This window comes from Astatotilapia calliptera, chromosome 5 (assembly GCF_900246225.1).
Source record: "Astatotilapia calliptera chromosome 5, fAstCal1.2, whole genome shotgun sequence".
Classification (NCBI taxonomy): Eukaryota; Metazoa; Chordata; class Actinopteri; order Cichliformes; family Cichlidae; genus Astatotilapia; species Astatotilapia calliptera.
Genome location: NC_039306.1, coordinates 28,979,648 through 28,997,373, shown reverse-complemented (window position 1 = coordinate 28,997,373; position 17,726 = coordinate 28,979,648). Strand labels below are relative to the sequence as shown.

General features: G+C 41.6%; 3 protein-coding genes across 4 annotated transcripts in view; 1 reads left to right on the top strand and 2 right to left on the bottom strand.

Annotated features, from left to right (window-relative positions):
- dnah1 (dynein, axonemal, heavy chain 1) overlaps positions 1 to 898 on the bottom strand; it is a 31,850-nt gene extending 30,952 nt beyond the window's left edge. The window contains exons 1-2 of the mRNA XM_026168688.1: positions 778 to 898; positions 32 to 677 (exon numbers count right to left, since the gene is read on the bottom strand). Coding sequence (XP_026024473.1) covers positions 32 to 34 — 3 coding nt within the window. The 5' untranslated portion in view covers positions 35 to 677; positions 778 to 898. The remainder of the gene's footprint in view (positions 1 to 31; positions 678 to 777) is intronic.
- A 7,529-nt stretch (positions 899 to 8,427) lies between these two features.
- On the top strand, positions 8,428 to 13,604 carry LOC113022838 (netrin-4). 2 transcript variants are annotated; one of them, XM_026168708.1, is made up of 10 exons: positions 8,428 to 8,987; positions 9,495 to 9,985; positions 10,062 to 10,382; positions 10,626 to 10,752; positions 11,218 to 11,406; positions 11,571 to 11,787; positions 11,871 to 11,998; positions 12,085 to 12,153; positions 12,267 to 12,437; positions 13,227 to 13,604. In XM_026168708.1, the coding sequence occupies exons 1-10, from the start codon at positions 8,864 to 8,866 to the stop codon at positions 13,361 to 13,363; spliced, it is 1,974 nt and encodes a 657-aa protein (XP_026024493.1). In that variant the 5' UTR covers positions 8,428 to 8,863; the 3' UTR covers positions 13,364 to 13,604. The 2 variants fall into 2 exon arrangements, with proteins under 2 accessions (XP_026024493.1, XP_026024491.1); XM_026168706.1 differs by lacking the exon at positions 8,428 to 8,987 and having other exon boundaries at positions 8,999 to 9,985.
- An 817-nt stretch (positions 13,605 to 14,421) lies between these two features.
- Positions 14,422 to 17,307, bottom strand: chchd4a (coiled-coil-helix-coiled-coil-helix domain containing 4a). The gene is made up of 3 exons (XM_026168749.1): positions 17,110 to 17,307; positions 16,499 to 16,597; positions 14,422 to 15,527 (listed from the first exon to the last, which is right to left on the bottom strand). Exons 1-3 carry the CDS (start codon positions 17,129 to 17,131, stop codon positions 15,196 to 15,198), a joined length of 453 nt encoding a protein of 150 aa, XP_026024534.1. The 5' UTR covers positions 17,132 to 17,307; the 3' UTR covers positions 14,422 to 15,195.
- Between the last annotated feature and the right edge of the window lie 419 nt (positions 17,308 to 17,726).

Sequence of the window (17,726 nt, the reverse complement as noted above, 5' to 3'; positions counted from 1 at the left end):
AGCAAAAGGGGAAAAAATAAATACGACATACCATATTTTTCAATTCTGTTGCAAGCTGTTACAGGTCTTTTGTGTGTCCACTACATAGCTGAAACTGAACTGTAGAGAATCTTAGTTTCTAAGTGGAAGTACTGTTAGACGCAGCAACAGTTGTCATGGGGACGAAGATGATAGTACAAGTTGGCAAATCTTTTTGAGCCATATTTGACAACTTAAGCAGTGTTTAGCCTATTATGTCAAACATACTGTGCCACTTTACGCTATTTTTTTAGCACTATATTCTCTCCTGTGACACACTGCAAAAAATATTTCTCAGTATGTACTGCTGCTTCATTTTCTTTGAGGTAGTTTTCATCATATTCAGCAAAATCTGCAAAGCTTTATGTAACTTTAGACTGGTTATCCTTTATTTCCCTATAATAAAAAGCCTTCCCTTCACATGTGTTGGGTAAAATCCAGATTTTAGAAAAGTGCATGACCCGTCGAGCCAGTCAGAATGTGGGACAATGTCTCAAGATGTGGGCCAGGGGGACAAGGAATAAAAATACTGAGTAGTTGCGATGTGAAGTTGAATTGTGACAATAATAGTGCAGAATTTAAAAAATGAGTCCACTTCGCAAAAATATGCATCTTTAACCAGTGTGTTATGGATACACCAACACACTGACATCTTTCATCTAAATGAACAAGAGTAGAAAAGCAAGAGAGATGAAGAAATTAGAGTACTGACAGGTGAGGTTTATGACAAAGAAAGACGTGGCAAAGGTAAGGCCTTACTGTGAGTTGTGTGTGAGGTTGGACACCGAGGAAGGAGAAGAGGATTAGACTTGGTTTTTCTTGGCTATACTGAGGGATCGAGCTGGAAAGGCTCTGCTTTTCTGGCTGCTCTTAAAGAAAAAAGACCAAAAAAAGAAGCTGCTGCTTCTAGTAATAACATTGAATGTAATGTCTGTGATGATAACATAATGGAATGCAACTGGAGCACACACTCCCCTGACCCTAAATGTTCACTCTTCTCTCACGGTGTAGGAGGTCAGTGTCTCGTTGTAGCTAGGTTTGTGAGGTGATCTTAGGCTACGTTCACACCGCAGGTCTTAATGCTCAATTCCGATGTTTTGATCAAATCCAATTTTTTTGTCTGCTTGTTCACACTACAAATAAAATGCGACAGCAAACGTGCTCTAGTGTGAACGCTCGATGCGGCCCGCATGCGCAAAAGAAGATGTCATACACAACGCGCTCTGTTTAGACCCAAAGCAAACAATATTGTTTGACTGATGGCCCTTAATAGAAAGACTTCGGACTTTACGTTTCCCAAATTTTGCTTTAAGTTATTTTGTTATTTACATAATAATGTAGATAACCTAATAATGATCCTCATTGCTGTTTTAGAGAGTAGCGGTGCTTCAAAGGATAGTTGCAGATTTCTGTCAGAATCTGCAGATTATATAGTACAAATAAAATGTTCACGTTGTCTTTCCAACAGTTTCACTAACATCTACACGGGATGGCCAGGAAGCGTTCGCGATGTCTTCTCGGGCGCTTCCCCGGCGCTGATAATTGGCGTCTGTCTTGTGTCAGTGACGTAAAAGACGGATTTAATGCGACATGACCGTTCAAACGGCAGTCGCTTTCTAAAACATCAGATATGTATCGGATTCAGTACCACATACGAAAGTGACCCAGATCGGATTTGAAAATATCGGATTTGTGCCGTTCACACTGTCATACCATGATCGGATATGGGTCGCATAGGGTCAAAAAAATCGGATTTGATGCGCTTTGCCTGCAGTGTGAAGTTACTGTACCCAGCTCCTATGAGGTACTGGTCGAGTACTGAATTGATATGGGTCCTATCGATGTTGTAATTCTGTGCCACACATATCTATCATTTAGGATGGGCTTGCTTAAATGTTTAGCTAGGAGTCTTTTTCTTCATTGTCCCAGACTGAAAAGAGCTCCAAAACGATGATCTCACACAAAAAGGACATGAAAATAAAAAACTTCCCTAAGGAGCTAAACAACCCACATCTAATGACATTATCATATCAGAGTGCTCTCAGCGCTTAAATCATCCTGACCACAGCAGTTTATTAATGATTAACACATGCCAGAGCTATTGATTACATCAGCGAGGAGATCCGGCCGATAGAGGTTCCAAAGAAACCCACACAAGAACCACAAGTCTCTGATGAGGTGGTGGTCCTCGAAACAGAGTTGCCTATCAAAGTCTGGCTGACAGTACTGTAGCCATCTTTGGAGCCAGGAGCCCGCCATGGAAATGGGACTTGATTGGACAGATGGGGCCAGCAACTCTCGATGAGTGGAACTGATTAAACTCTAAAAAGCTTTGTTACAGCCTTGATCCACCCTGTATTTCTCATTCTCTCCCAGGAGGCCTCCCTGCTAACTCCAGCAGCCTAGGAGCTGAAGACTGACAAAAGAGATCAGCTGTTAAAAGGACATGAAGATGAGTCAGTTACATAATCACCAGCAGGTATAATCTGTCCTCATCTCTGCCACCTCCCTACTACACTAACAGTGCTGTCATGTTGGGAACACTGTGCCTTTGCCAGTATACTTGCTATTTTACCCTAATGACATCAGCATGGGCTGCTAACTTTAGCTCCTCCTGTAGGCCAGATGTTGGTTGATAGGATCAAACACCACTTATTCCTCCTTCGCTGCCTCATTGTTGGGCAGTCCAGGAAGGCCTTAATGGTTGCACAGATTCCCACATACCTCTTTTCTTATGGAGAAACCACAAATCCAACCACAAAAGTGGGCCCACACCCCTGTTAGAGTGTGATTTATTTATTTATTTATTTATTTTACACTCCCAGGGAGCATCGTTAAATGTTCTGAGAGTATGGATAACAAATGCTCGTAAGGGATTATATATATTTGCACATTTAGACTCTGGAGCTCAAACCCCTGGAAACACAGTGAGAATAATATACACCTAGAACAAACACCACGTTTCGAAGCCCTTTTTCTTATTTAAAGGGCATCTGATCTGGAAGATAACACCACAGTGGTCAATGAATGTCACGAGTGTCAGTTGATAAATGAAAAAGACGCACCACGAGGGCAGCAAATGTCACATTAACATGGCCGCGCTTTGTTCCTCTGCATTTTACCCGTGCAGATTTCATTTTTGACATTGCCTGCTCCCATGAGTTACTGTTGTTTAACGGTGACCTTTGCACTTGGCTATGCATTGAAGTTGCCATCATGAGTTGGATGACTCACAGGTGGACTTGGTATGCCAATAAAAACACTTTTAATGAGTTGAAAAGGGCCTCAAAGCAACAAAGCGGCCCAGAGCCTGCAACTTATGTCCTGGGACCTGAAGCAGCTGCATTTGATTTTTCATTTTCCCCATTTCTAAGCATGACTTCTGAAGGGGGACAAAGTAAAAATACTCAAAGCTAAAAACCCATTTGGGTTTATTTAAGCACAAGCATTAATTTTGTAACTTATCCCAAACTCCTAGAATTAGTGTTAATCACGTAACCCTGCTTCATTATGCTGCTTTCTTCATTTCGCTGTTTGCTATTTATGTCACATTTTCATGCCAAAGTATTTTTCTTTGAATTTACTGAAGCTGTTTGAAACATGTGTTTCATCTAACTGGGAGTTTAAATCTGAGCTGGAAGAACGAGAAGGCAGTGAATTGAATCCACAGCACATGTAGTGTGTTATTGTTGTAGAAAACCAGTGTGTGTGTGAGTGGGTGGGTGGGCAAAGTAAAAGGTTATCAAGTGACTGTGTCAGTGCTTGCATGCATGTGTTCGTGCATATGTTCATGTGTCGGAGTGACAGTGTGTTTATGTGAGTCACAAACATAAGGAAATAGTGAGTTTCTTAGTTGATTATCATAAACAGATATACCAAAAAAAAATAAAAAATCAGAGACAAAAGATTAAGTGGACAGTATTTAATGTGTACTTTCATGTGTGTATGTGTACAGTATACAGTTTCATCTATTAATAAGTCATCAACTTTCAACTGGTGCATTCCCAGCATGCTTGTTTAGAATCAGTAACGAATAGGAGGAAAGCAGAATTATTCTTAAATTTCCTTTTTTTTTTTAAGTATTTGCCAAATGCTGTCAAACAGAGCACAGATTTTTTTTTAGCACAGCTTTTCCAAATATCCTGGTTTTATTTTGAATGATTAAATTATTTCACTTTTCACACAGAAACAAAAGGTGCCAGGGTTAAAATCATCAGCACACCCAGTGCTGATCATCAGTTCTGTGTCCCTTTTGCTGGATTACAGCCTGCAGCGGTTTGCTGTAGTTTTCAGCAAGTCTCACACACGCCTCCTGAGCTCTCCTTTCTTTCTCTAAATTAAAGGCAGCATCTTTGTGGTCAAAAAAAACTCTTGTTTATTTAATTTGATCAAATGATGTGCTTCCAATATGCTTTCCTAAGGTTGTCCTTAGCATACTTTAGTCTGGCTTGAAGGTGTAACTTCTGCAGAATTGGAGGTCACCCATTACTGAGTTCTCTCTACGGTTCTCTGACTTGGCTAAGTCATTCATTAGTGTTTGGCAGTTGTTTTGGGATCTTAAGACACATTTCAAAACTGGCTAGAGATGAAATCTTTTGAAATCCTTTGCTTCCTACCTTTATCAGTCTTGTTCTGCACTGTGTGGCACTTTTTGAATTTCTTGATGATACTTGGAAACGCTGTGATAACTTTGTATATCCGCCTCCTGCTTTGTAGGCATCAGCAAATCTTTCTTCCCCTCAAATCTAAAGGGATTTATTTTGTTTTTGGCATGATTATTTCTTAAATGACAGCTTAAACCTTTGCTGATGTTTTTATACTGTGTGTAAATTCAAGAAAACCCTCAGTTTAAACTTGATTTGAGCATCAAAAAGTTAAAGCACATCACTGCACAGCAGCACTTTATGCTGTGGCTCAATAAAAAGGTCAGCTTTTCAGGAAGCTAATACCACTGGCTTTGGTAATATTTGTTTGTTCTTTCTGAAATAATTCTGTTATTGTGTCAAGCAGAAATGATTTCTGCTTCTAAGGAAAATAAGTATGTTTAGAAATGCTATGCTGAAAAATTCCTTACACTGATGAAAAAGTATTTGGAAAATTTTAAACAAAAACATAAAATTTCACAGGGAGGCTAATTTTCCCATTTTCTCTGTATACGGGAACAGTTCTGGATTGTTTCAATTAAGGTTACACATATGTAAGATTATCGCCATAACTCTTCTGTGAGCAAACACTCACAAATCCACCCATGAGTTCACAGATGCACACATTATTGTTTTGGCAGTGTGCCCCTGGGCTTCCCAGAGGACATTATTTGTCATTCTGCCTCATCTGGCGTCTATCATTTTCTGGCCTGACAACTTAATCTGTGTCATTCATTCTCTCACATCAAAGAGGCACAGTGTAATCTAAACCTATGATGCTGGAACGTAAGCATGCACATCGTCTCACACACACGCAAAGTAGATGTGCAAATGAACAACAAGTTAGCAGTCTGCCTGTAAGCTGTCTGCGCTTGATTAATGTCAATGTGCGACATGAGGACTGTTACAATAAACACTAGTAAGGATGTCTCTTTGAAAGCTTTCCACACTGGTTATCATTCTCACAGTGATAACAAATTAAAGCAATGGACCGACTTGGTCCTGCAATCCTGGGGAAATACACCTCTAATCTTGCCATTATATTTGAACCATAGATCTTTCTACCACATTTCAACTGGTGTTTTCAGGCTAAAGTATTTAAAATTTAAATTCTAACCCGAGTGCTTAACTCAAGCACACCATGTCTTTTACTGGTTGCCCCTGTGGCCAGTGGATAATGTCATGAAATCCTACCGTGTGTTGCCATAGCAAAATGTCCACAACAAAATGGAGATGTTTTAAATTAAGCTGGAGAAAAGAAAGTCAAATGAAAGCGCGATCATGTCGGCCTCTGGGCCCATGTGGAGTAAAGTCATGTAAGGAAGGAGCTTAATCCTCTTCATCCCTGGAGATACAAATGAGCTGACATGTAGATCACAAATAAAGCATGAAGGGAGAAGTAGATGCGGAAGTGTGGACTACATGTGCTTGACACACACATGTATGAACAGCCTGGACAAACACTAAGGGTGAGAGGTAGGGGGTCCCTGTTCCTCTGACCCTGGCTCTCTAACCCCACCGGCCCCCATTAAGCCCTGTAAATGAGAGAAAGAGGAGCAATTAGAGGAGCAGTCATGGGGCAGGTAGGAGATCCCCCTGACCCTTTCAGGCTGGTATTTGACCTCTCACAGCTGGAAGCTTTGATGAAGATACATCTTGAACATTGAGAGAATGTATTTGCTTGGAAAAAGGAGTGCAGCACATGTTGGAAACAGTGGATTGGATTAATTTCTCCTTTTCTAAATTATTTTTTAAATATGTTCACACTTTACTATTCATCCTACCAACAAACAAACAAAAAACGAACAGCAGAATGATCATTTTTATTGTCAAAACATTATTTGCAAAAAATGCTGTAAAAAAAATCTCAGATGGATGTCACTTCATCTATATCTGTTGTAAATTTCTTCCTTCACTCTTTCATCTCTCTTTCCTCTTGCTTTCCACTCTGAGAGCAGCTCGTGCCTGGCGGGCCTGTACACAATAAAGCCTGAGAGGCTGGCCTACATCACACATCTCACGGTTTCTCCTTTCGTTTTACTCCAGCAGTGCACTACATGCTAAGAATAGTTTTATGAGAGATTAGGGCAATGCCATTTATGAGGGATTTGCTGTTATCTGGTAATGCTGGAGACACACAGACATGCTGTAGTCTATGACTGCTTTAGCACAATTTAGAGTCGGTTCTGCATTAACAGCACACATGCAGTTGATTTCACATCTTTTCACAGGTGTCCGTGTGGATTTGTGCGTTTGAGGAGAACGGGTAATGGATATAGCATAGAGTCAAATCATTGCTGTGGTATAGTTGGCTCTAGCACAAGTTCTTATTGCGTCTGAGTGTTATCATTTTGAAAAAGGCTTGAAAATTGTAGGTTTGAGGTAAAAGTTTGCAGCAGAGCTATAAAACATTTTAAAGAGCAACAAGCAATCACCACTGCAAGTAAATTGCCTTTAACTGCTCATTTTGGCTTCAAGGTTCAAAACACATTGGTGGGGGTCTGCACTGTTTTAATGGCTAGAAGTATTTATTGCAACGCAATGGCTCCCAGTTTAAAATATCACACACAGTCAGGTGGGCTAGGAAAACTGTCAGTCATTTTGAGGGAGACAGATGACACAGATTTCTTCATGGATAATAACTTCCTATGAAATTTGGTGACATAGTTGACTTTGCATTAACAAATGTAAATAGATTTTTTTGTCCATATTGAGTAAGCTCTCTATATTTGTATTAAAAGAGAAATATATTCTTAAATGTAAATAAATGATCATAAATAATGTCATCTCGAATATTCTAAATCCAGACATAAAGGACAGGAAATGCGCTTTCAAGGATTATCAAATCAAATCAAATCACTTTTATTGTCACATCACATGTGCAGGTACATTGGTACAGCACATGTGAGTGAAATTCTTGTGTGCGAGCTTCACAAGCAACAGAGTTGTGCATTGTAGAGGTAAAATGAAAATTAACTGTCATTTTCCTGAAGGTAACAAAAATAATACATCATGGCTGGTCCATGCTAATCTTTCTAATTCCATTTTTTTTTTTGACTTCACACAACCAGGCAGGCAGTCCTACAAACACTTTCTATGTCACTGGGGACGTTTATGGAAACCAATCCAATTCTGTGCGTCTCTTCCGATTTTCCGAGCGCCCCTTTATTTGAAGTTAAGCCATAAAACTGAGGAGACATTGTGTTTATTGTCCCAATTTGTTGTGTGTGTGCGCGCCAGGAAGAGAAAATGCATCAAGCTCAGCGAAGAACTGTACGGTATGTTTTTTAAGTACCAGAACATGTGTTTATATTCCAGTGTTAAAAAGAAAAACGTCACTGTAATCTATTCAGGCAGCCGGTTTTTAAAGAAGAATTGCTCTTTTCTTGTCCTTTTCATTTGCATGAACGTTCCTTTTGTTGCCATAATGTCCATCAAGCTGCAAATAACTGCACGAAGGAGTATTCTTGGCTCCCCACTCCCCATTTCTTCCCGCTACAGACTTCAAAGAGCATTATGACTTGGAATTAATGCTACTGAAAAACAAAGGGGCAGAAGCAGATAAAGTAATTAAATAGCCCTATTAAGGTTAGTGAGGGGACCTGGTTTAGCTCGTGTGTGAGACTGACTGACATTGAAATCGCACGTCCCTTCCCTAGAGCGCACGACACACCACAATGTGGATAAAAGATTGGCAGATTGAAGTAAAATAGGGGTGTTTTATTTGTGTGTGCGTGTGGGTGGGTGGGTGGAGGAGATCCATAAATAGAGCCAACACTCCTCTGTGCATAAATGCATGGAGCTTTGGACTTGGGCGGTGCACACAGATGTCGCATTGGATGGATATTCGTGGAAATGTTTACTTGAGTTTATTTGCATTTTAGTTGGAGCAGTAAGGAGGACATGAAAGGTCTATCACGTGCAAATTAGCAATATTTCGCTTTAAATTCGCTGCCGAAAGACTGACTTCTCATTTGGTGCACCTGAAACGCACAGTCCGCATCTGTTCGAGAAAGCCGTCCCTGACGATGAACTGAGCCTCAGACGTCTGGAAGGACATCGAGGGAGAAAAAAATTACTTACTCTTGGATTTATCTGGACACTTTGCGCATTGCGTAATTAGCCAAAGAAATGAGTTGGACTGTTAATTAGGGCACACATTATGTTGGAACCCACCTCTGCGGGGAAGCGTGTGACGCACCATGCATGTTGTAAACACAGCAGGAACGAGGACAACGCTGTCTAATATGCTCGGGACATCTCGACATCTGATGCTGGTGGCTCTCGGTTGGCTATTTTTGGTTGTGATGCGCGGCAGCGAAGCAGGTGAGGCGCATCATCCGTTTGCAGTGATGCTCTTATTTCTAAAAAAAAAAATAAAAATAAAAAAAATCAGCAGCGACCTTGTGCCCTCTATTTCGGGTTATGTTTTAGGTTACCGAGTTATTGTAAAGAACGTAAATTTCTATGACACTGAAGAACTCGCTGTGTTTTTAGATCTTGTCCCAAACGTAAAGCAAAAGTTACGCTCGCTCCTGATGCATTTGATAGTCTGACAGCTTTGTGTCCTTCCATTACATGTAACCCGAGTCTTAGCGCTGTCCAGTCGGGAGGGCAGGACAGGATTCTGTGACAGCACAGCGGTCAGGCAAATTAAATATTCATGGAAAACGTAATGAGCAGCACTTTGGCTTTGTCCCATGTGTTGGAAAATGCACTGGCAGCACGGACATCGGCAGATCAAAAGAACGATCTGTATTGCTCAGTCATGGAATAAACATTTTCCACTACTGTCTCACACTCTCACTCACTCTCATTCACCCTCTGCCTCAGTTTCTAGTTGCCTGGACCGTGCCTGTAGTCCACCCATAGGAAACCTGGCAAGTGGCAGGACCCTGTTCACCCTCTCAAACTGCTGTGGGAACAGCACATCCCAGCATCCTCTGTGTCCCCAACCTTCTGTCAGTCCTCAGGCCTGCTCTCAGGATCCTCACCCAGCTCTTCACATGACTGATGACCCTTTCTTGCATCCAGATACCTGGTGGGCATCAGGTGGACGTAGAACCATGCGGGGGCAGCAGGATGAGATACGTTTAGACCTGGAAACGAAATTCTGTCTTACTCACTTGGTTTTGGTGTTCAAGTCACCGCGGCCTGCTGCCATGGCCATTGAACGCTCAGTGGACTTTGGAAAGACGTGGGAAGCTTTAAAGGTTTTTGCGTATAATTGCAGCTTAGAATTCGGTTTGCCTGATGACTTCAATCAGCCAGGGTCACCGTGTACATCCCGCTATACTGATGCTGCACCCTGCACGGGTGGAGAGGTAGAGGATATTTGGATATAATGCATTGTGCAAATGTTTCATTCAGTGCAGTTTAAAGCTATGTTTCTCCTTCTAGGTCATATTACGTACTCTAAACCCCAGCAGTGCTATGATACTCGACCCCTACAGTCCAGAGGCCCTCTCTCACCTGACCATCACAAATCTCCGTGTCAGACTGCTAAAATTCCAGACCTGTAGCCCAGCTCTGACCCCCCCAGGACGCTGGACAAGCATCACATCCTCAGTCCACAGCCCCCCATCCAGTTCAGAAAATTCTGCTTCAGCACCTTATGCTATTTATACTTTACTGGCAAGAGGCACCTGCCTGTGCCATGGACATGCTGAGTATTGTGTACCACACAACAATGGAAACAAGGAAACAGAGGACAGTAACATGGTGAGCATTTTATCCTGCATGTATGTATGCTTGTATCAAAAGGAAAAGATAAAACCCTGAAGTGAAAAAGGTACAAAAATAATTAATTACACATTCAGAATATTGGTTTAAAGAGATTAGATTAGGTCACAGTTAAAGGTCCTTTAAATTGACACTTTACATTAAGCCTTGACATATTTTATGGTTCTTTGTACAGCAGGCATCTGCAACAAAATCAAATGTAGATGAAGATGTGTCTTCCAGGTGTTTGGTAGGTGTCTGTGTACTCACCACACAGCTGGAGATCACTGTGACAAGTGCGCCCCGCTCTACAATGATCAACCTTGGAGGCCTGCCAATGGAAGCAGTGGGGAGGCCAACTCATGCCAGAGTAAGTAACCAACAGCAGCTTTGTACAGCTGTTACGTATGTGAGATGCTGTTTTGCTGACAAAGGAAAATAACAGAGAGGAGAGAAGATTTTGAAGCATGGGGGGGGGGAGATGTGAATAGTTAGAGGAGGATGTGATGGATTGCAGGTTGTCTACTAGTTGCAGAGTTGGTGGTGCAAACCCCAACTCCTCCTGGCCAAGATACTGGACCAAGCATTGCTCCAGATGGGAGGGTAGTAACATGCATGGTTATTTGTGTGTGAGTGTGAATGACTAAGACAAGAAGCAATCGTGTTCACTTGCCTAAAAAAATTAATGCAGTCCAAACCTTTTAAATTAAATACACAGTTGAATGTCTTGGTTACTTTAATTTTAAATTGGACCATGCTAAGCGTGTTACCTGTTCACTTTCTCTCATCTCTCTCATCCTGGTCGCTGTGACATCACACATCCTCACAACCAAAGAGTGTGAGTGCCATGGTCACGCAGCTACCTGCCACTTCTCTCAGCGGGCATGGCTTTCCTCTGGCAGACTCAGTGGGGGTGTGTGTGAGGACTGCCAGCACAACACAGCGGGGCGTAGATGCCATCGCTGTCGCTATGGCTACCACCGCCACCCATCCCTGCCCCTCAGCTCCCCCCACACGTGCACACGTAAGAGTCAAAAGGCAGAGGGGTGTTTTACTGTGGCATTGGGTTGGCTGACATGTCTATAGCTGTTATTAGTAAAAGAGATTCAACACTGGGGAAGCTTACAAATGCTATAGCTCCATCTGCTGGTACTTTTCTAACTGTTTTAATTAACTTTTGTCACTCAGGCTGCTGGTGTGATCCTCAGGGTTCTTTCCCTTCTCCACCTGGAAAGGAGGAACCCTGGTGCCACGCTAGGAGTGGCCAGTGCCACTGTAAATCTGGTGTAGGGGGCACAAGCTGCAGCCACTGTCTACCTGGCTACTGGGGCTTTGGAGGGGAGGGATGCAAACCTTGCACATGCCCCCACCAATGTGATCCATTCACTGGCCAGTGTCTCCACAGGTAGATATTTTTCACTTATCAGACTAAATTTAATGAATGATGAGTAATTGGCAACCATCACATGCTTTATTCCACTTTTACAGCTACACAAATAAGCAAATGTTAAATGTGCCCATTGGTGGGAAAATACCTGATTTGGATCATTTTTTGCCAACTGAAGAAGAAGCACACTTGTCTCAGGAGCTCACAGTCTCTGCTCTGCATTACACAGGTGATGTTAATCTGCATTATGATGAATAACACTGGTTCAACCATTTTTCTCCTATATACAGAGCATAACTCTGTTTCTATACACAGGGAAGTGTAGCTGTAAAGAGAAAAAGCTGAGAAGTGCGTCTGAGCTCTGTAAGACCAAACATGATTATGGTAAGCAACAAAAGGTCCAGCCTTCACTTGATTAAAAAACATTACATACATCTACAGTTTGGTTTAAGGTTCAGAATGATCTCTCTGTTTTCTTTCTTTGTGGCCTGTTACAGTCATCAAGGCCAATGTGTTGTCTGCTCATGACAAAGGCAGCCATGCCGAAGTACACGTCAAAGTTCGCAAGGTCCTTCGATCAGGTCAGGTGGCGCTGCGCTTAGGAACCGCCAGCATCTATCCTCTGTCCTGGACCAGCCGTGGCTGCACATGCCCCATATTAAACCCAGGTAAGAAATGTTTCAAGCAAATCTTAAAAGGCATCTGCAAAACCAACTATTATCCCCCATCAATAACAATAAAGCAGGGAGGTTAAACCTAGAAGACTCCAATACTTATATCAATACTAAGAATATGACTTATTGATATTTAGAATCCAATTATGCTATTTGGTGATTAGACTCTGATGCCCCAATAACAGCAGAATGAAATCCCAGTAGTGATAGCCATTAGGGCAGGACGCCCAGAAGTCTAGACACTGATAGTGGTGGTGACGAAATGATGGAGGCTTGGATGAAGGGACTTGTGTGAGGCAGAGATGGCGAGGAGGTGGGTTGCACGAAGGAGTCCAGAAGGGAAAATGAAAGATTTAAAGTACACAGAGGGGAGGCTGACTGGTTTGAAGGAAGATGACTGGACTAGAGCAACGATGTCAGCATTGAGTTTCACAGCGGTAGGAAGTGGAAATGGTGTAATGAATATACAGATGTTCCTTATTATGCATAAGCTTCATAAACAATTACATGACAGATAATCTACCATTCATCACAATCTAATATAAACATTTTATAAAAATGGTTTTGTTTTGGGGTTTTTTACATTTTTAAACAAATAAATAAAATTAATTAACAAAAACATTCTGCTTTATAATTAACATCTGGGCAATTCAAGCCCAAACTGTCATGCTGACAGATTTCTTTCATATGTGGCCCACTGAGTTTGAGATCCCTGCAATAAAAATACTCACGTTTTAGATTGAATCCATATACAGTATGTTTATATTTTTTTTTCTCTCGCAGGTATGGAGTACCTGCTTGCAGGCAAAGAGGAGCGTGCAACGGGCCGTTTGCTCGTCACTATGCAGAGCGTCGTGGTTCCATGGACACCTCGTGTAGGTCTGATTGTATCAAACAGCCTGAGAAATGGATGCCGCTGATCCATATGATCTAAATATGAGGAGGAATGCAATCCAGAAGGATTCTACAAGATACTCATGAGTGAGTGACCAATTCAGATAGTGGACTGAAAATCCAGGAGTCAAACGTGTCCAGCTCGTTGAGGCTTCATAACTGAAGAGAAGCATCCAACATGTGCATAAGAGAATGATGTTAAAGTGGTCTGACTTAAGGTGCTGTACTTGATGTTAAAGACCTAATTTGTATAAATAGTTGATTTTATTTTTGCTTGTTTTTTCCCCTTATAGTCAGATTCATTTTGGATCTGGATAGCTACTGCAAAAATACTTTGATTTGTTAAGCTAACAAATCTTCCTGTAATACTACATCTCCTTTTATTTAATTAGCAGAAAACCAAGTGTGAAATACTGCAATTAACATAGAAACATCAGGCACGTCATCAGCTATACCTGCTCATATAGAAAATATTTCATCAGCCAATCATGTGGCTTGGACTCTGTGAATTTAGATATGCAGATAGATATGCAGGAAGACCTGCTGCAGTTTAAGCATAGCAGTGGTTTTAGTGACTCTGAACATGAGCCAGGTGATCTGACGTGAACCCATGGATCTATAATTCAGGGGTGTACTGTGTGGGGGGGTGATTATTGATATCTTTTAGTTCCATTTGAGCAAAATTTCAAATGCCACAGCCTACTCCAGTAATGTTGTAAAGTAATGACCACCTGCACCCCCTTATCATTTCAGTTTACTCATCTTTTAATAGCTACGTTAAGCAGGACAACAAAGTCCATATAATTTTAGCCTGCTTTCATGGCAATGAGCTGAAGTAAGTGCGTCAGTGGCCTGCAGAGCCACCAGAGTGCAGCCAAATGTGAATGTTGCGCTTATCAACCTGCAACAATTGCGTAAAATTATGATGTCAATAAAAAACGCAAAACTCTGGGACACTGCCAGCACCTTGTTAAATCTGAGCATTGAAGAATGAGCACAGCCGACTGTCTAATAAATATAAATGTTTATCCTACAAGAAACTGGGACACTGCCCTCTCTCTTTAGAATGAAAGTAAAACGGAGATTGAAAATGTCAGGCAATCATTTTAATCTGGAAAAACCACGAGTGGTGACCACAGCATTCAACTGAAGACTCGTGATTGCATTAACATGACAAAAACATTAATGCATTCACAGGTAAATATGACAGGCCAGATAGAAAACTAACGGAAGAGATGACCAAACTAACAGTTATAGATGGAGACTCAGTAGGTTTATACATGATGCCAACAAGTCAGAAACAGAACATCTAAAACAGCACAGATGCTTCAACAGCTTTCCTGTCGATTATTTCTGCTTTGGTCTCGAGTGGTGGAAAACAAGTTGAAGTGCTGAAAAACCTGTCTGAGGTAAAATAAAGCTGAGCGTCACTCAAATCAAAAGATCTACCTCTGATTTCTTAGATGGACTAATATAAATGCTTAGTTATACTCCTACACAACTGACCTCGGGATACAGTTACAAATGCTGAAATTCTGACTGGCGTGAGAACAAGCAACAAGTCATGTTTGCACTGCATAAAAATGAGCATTTCGGCTGATGTCCCTGAAGCAAATCACTTGGCCCACTGTCAATAATCAGATAACTTAATTAGGTTTTTTTCTTAAGTGTTCAGCCAATAAAGCAGCTCGTATTTGTGTACACGCTCTACGTCTCTCTGAAATTCTTCTCCTGATGGCCCGTCGATTTCCTGTGAGTGTCAGAACTGTATCAATAGTCCCTCTCTGAAGGCTTGAGGAGGAGAAGAGACCAATTGGAGCTTCTTTTGGACAAGTCTCTAACACTGACCTAATCAACTCTAGCTGGCGGCCTGGTCGTCTGTAGGTGAGGTGCTGTCAGACGAAACAGCTGAGGTGACCGCAGTAGAGTCGCTCTCGGATGTTAAGGCAGCACTGTCAGACGGGGTGGCGGACTCGTCTTTGTCGGCCTCCTGGGGATAGAGCTCGGGGTACCTCTGCATGCACTCCTGCATGTTACGGAAATGGTCGATGCACTCGGAACCCTTCACTTCTTCCTTACTGTAGTGGAAGCACGAGAAGGCCTCTTTAAACTGAGAGCCGCACGGTCCGCTGGCCATCCCGCCCAGACACGGGCAGTTCCAGTTGATGTCTCCATTTGGCAGGATGAGGCCTAAAGACATCAGAGCGTGGCAGGTTAGCAGAAAACGTTAAATGTTTAATGAAACTAAAGTAGTGCATCCTGCACTACCAAGATCACCAAGAGAGATCTGGATCTGTAGCTGTTAGCGGACAGTATCACAAAAAACTGAGCCACACAGTGTCCAAGCCTAAATGGTATTTTACTAATGAGTCACATACACACACTCTTGTTCATTAACTATTCATTACAAAATAACCTAAAGTAGATCTGACTGTTGCTTAATTAGTCACAGATATTTAGTGCTCAGGGAGGGTCTAATGTTGTTTATATGGGGTGGTCTTTAGAGAAAGAAACATTCCTGTGTTTACAGCATAAAGGTTTTCACAAAAGTTATCTGAGAAATTTAAAAAAAGAAAAGGGGGGGGTACTGATAATTAATCCGTCTTTTCTGTCCAGCTTCCTTTCATTTTTTTAAAGAACATATTGGTTCTTTTTTTTATTTTTTTAACTCAAATGAGTTATAAGTTACCGTTAAGTAGCATACAAAATAAAAGAATACAAAACCCTCTGAAATGGTCAGGTACAAGGTCTAGACTGAAGATGAGTGTCAAAAGCTGTCAATTTCCAAAGAAAAACATTGAAACTGTGAGAAATATTGATCAAGACCACTTGAAATTTTGTCTCCTTGGAAGGAAAATATAAAGATATGAGGGGTGGCTTAGAACTTGCAGTATTATAATCATTAAATAAGAAGAAGCTACTATCAGCTGCACCCTTATTCACAAGAACCTGCCACAGTGGGTAGATCCTTTCACATCATAAACCCTTCCTGATGTATCGCCACAGGGATTTGTGTCTCTTCTCAGGAGATGAACCAGGGATCTTTCATTTGTCAGGCAAATGTGTAAACCACTACACTATGGAGAGCAAACAACTGCACATCAGCAAATAAATCGAATTATTCTTTTGGAAAGCACATCTATACAGTCTGAAAGACTGACCCTGTTCCTCGTATGGATCGTTGGGGTCATCCGCTACCAGCTCAGCGTTGCTGGGTGTCTCATGGTCTTCCTTCGTCACAAAGATGATGCGATCTTTACCTTAAATGAAAACAAGGCAAAACACAAAAACACGAGGAAATGGGTTACTGGGCCTATGACTTTCATTTATAATCTTACATTGCTGCAACAAGTAAAGGCTTGCTGACTGAAACAACTGGCTCCACTTTGAAAATTAACTGAGAAGATTATGTGCTGACTGAAGAACAAGGACAGGTGAAAAGCTATAATAAGTATGACAGTGACTGGCTTTTCACCTACTGCTTGAAACTCATGGCAGCACCAAGAGCAACACTGCTAGTTGTTTAACAGCACCACAGTCACTGTTTTACATGCACTTTGCTGCAGTAATCACAACATTAAGTCAAAAAGTACTGCAATCTGTTTGAAAGCTGTGTTGGCTATAGCAGGAGGCTGGCCGGTTTCCTGACATACTGTAACAAACAGTAAGGTCTCACTGGGTGTAGACGTTAGCCTAGCATGGTGGTGGTGGGTCGCTCGGTGACATTGCTCAGCCATGGAAGCAAAAATGAATGAAAGAAGATAAAAATTACCTTCCTGCCTGCAGTAAGACATGTCTGCTGATGCTACGGCTCGTCGGGCCTCGTCCTCCGGGAGCAAAGTTGACTAGTGCGAGAAAGACTATTTAGCAAATTAAACGATTTCATTTGACAAGCTACCCGGCGTCCAGACGCCTGACCCGACCACACGCGGGCGCGCAGTAATGACGTCACTCAAGTGTTCTGTAAATGCGTTACAAAACAAGATTTAAAAAAAAGACTAGACAACGTATAAAGGAGGGGCATCTGTGGTGTCTCGGAAACGATGGCTAGAGGACGGCAGAATTCCTCTTTCTTAGGTTAGAAAAATATAATGCAAAACTGAAAACAGTTACTCGTTTAAGAATAGAAGAAGTTGAACTGATAACCCGAAAATTATATCTAATTTCTGTTCATTTTATTATATAAAAAAAACTTTATACATCAAAATAGTGTGAGAGTGATGCTCTGGCTTTTCTAAACTCTTTACAAAACACTCCCAAACTTGAGCGGGAAGATAAGGAATTATGTGGCGCTCCGTTATCACTTAAAGAAATCATAGACTGTGTAAGACGGCTGAAAATAATACATCACCGGGGACAGGTGGCCTTTCATCTCATTCTATAAATTAT

What these genes read in the sequence shown, in the direction of transcription:
- LOC113022838 (XM_026168706.1), top strand. Translation starts at nt 9,362, where the DNA reads ATGTGTTGGAAAATGCACTGGCAGCACGGACATCGGCAGATCAAAAGA. An exon ending in CTCTGCTCTGCATTACACAG is followed by an intron (nt 11,999 to 12,084) that starts GTGATGTTAATC and finishes TTCTATACACAG; the next exon opens with GGAAGTGTAGCTGTAAAGAG. An exon ending in ATGCCCCATATTAAACCCAG is followed by an intron (nt 12,438 to 13,226) that starts GTAAGAAATGTT and finishes TTTCTCTCGCAG; the next exon opens with GTATGGAGTACCTGCTTGCA.
- chchd4a (XM_026168749.1), bottom strand. Translation starts at nt 17,131, where the DNA reads ATGTCTTACTGCAGGCAGGAAG. An exon ending in GTCTTACTGCAGGCAGGAAG is followed by an intron (nt 16,598 to 17,109) that starts GTAATTTTTATC and finishes TTTTCATTTAAG; the next exon opens with GTAAAGATCGCATCATCTTT. An exon ending in CGATCCATACGAGGAACAGG is followed by an intron (nt 15,528 to 16,498) that starts GTCAGTCTTTCA and finishes TGATGTCTTTAG; the next exon opens with GCCTCATCCTGCCAAATGGA.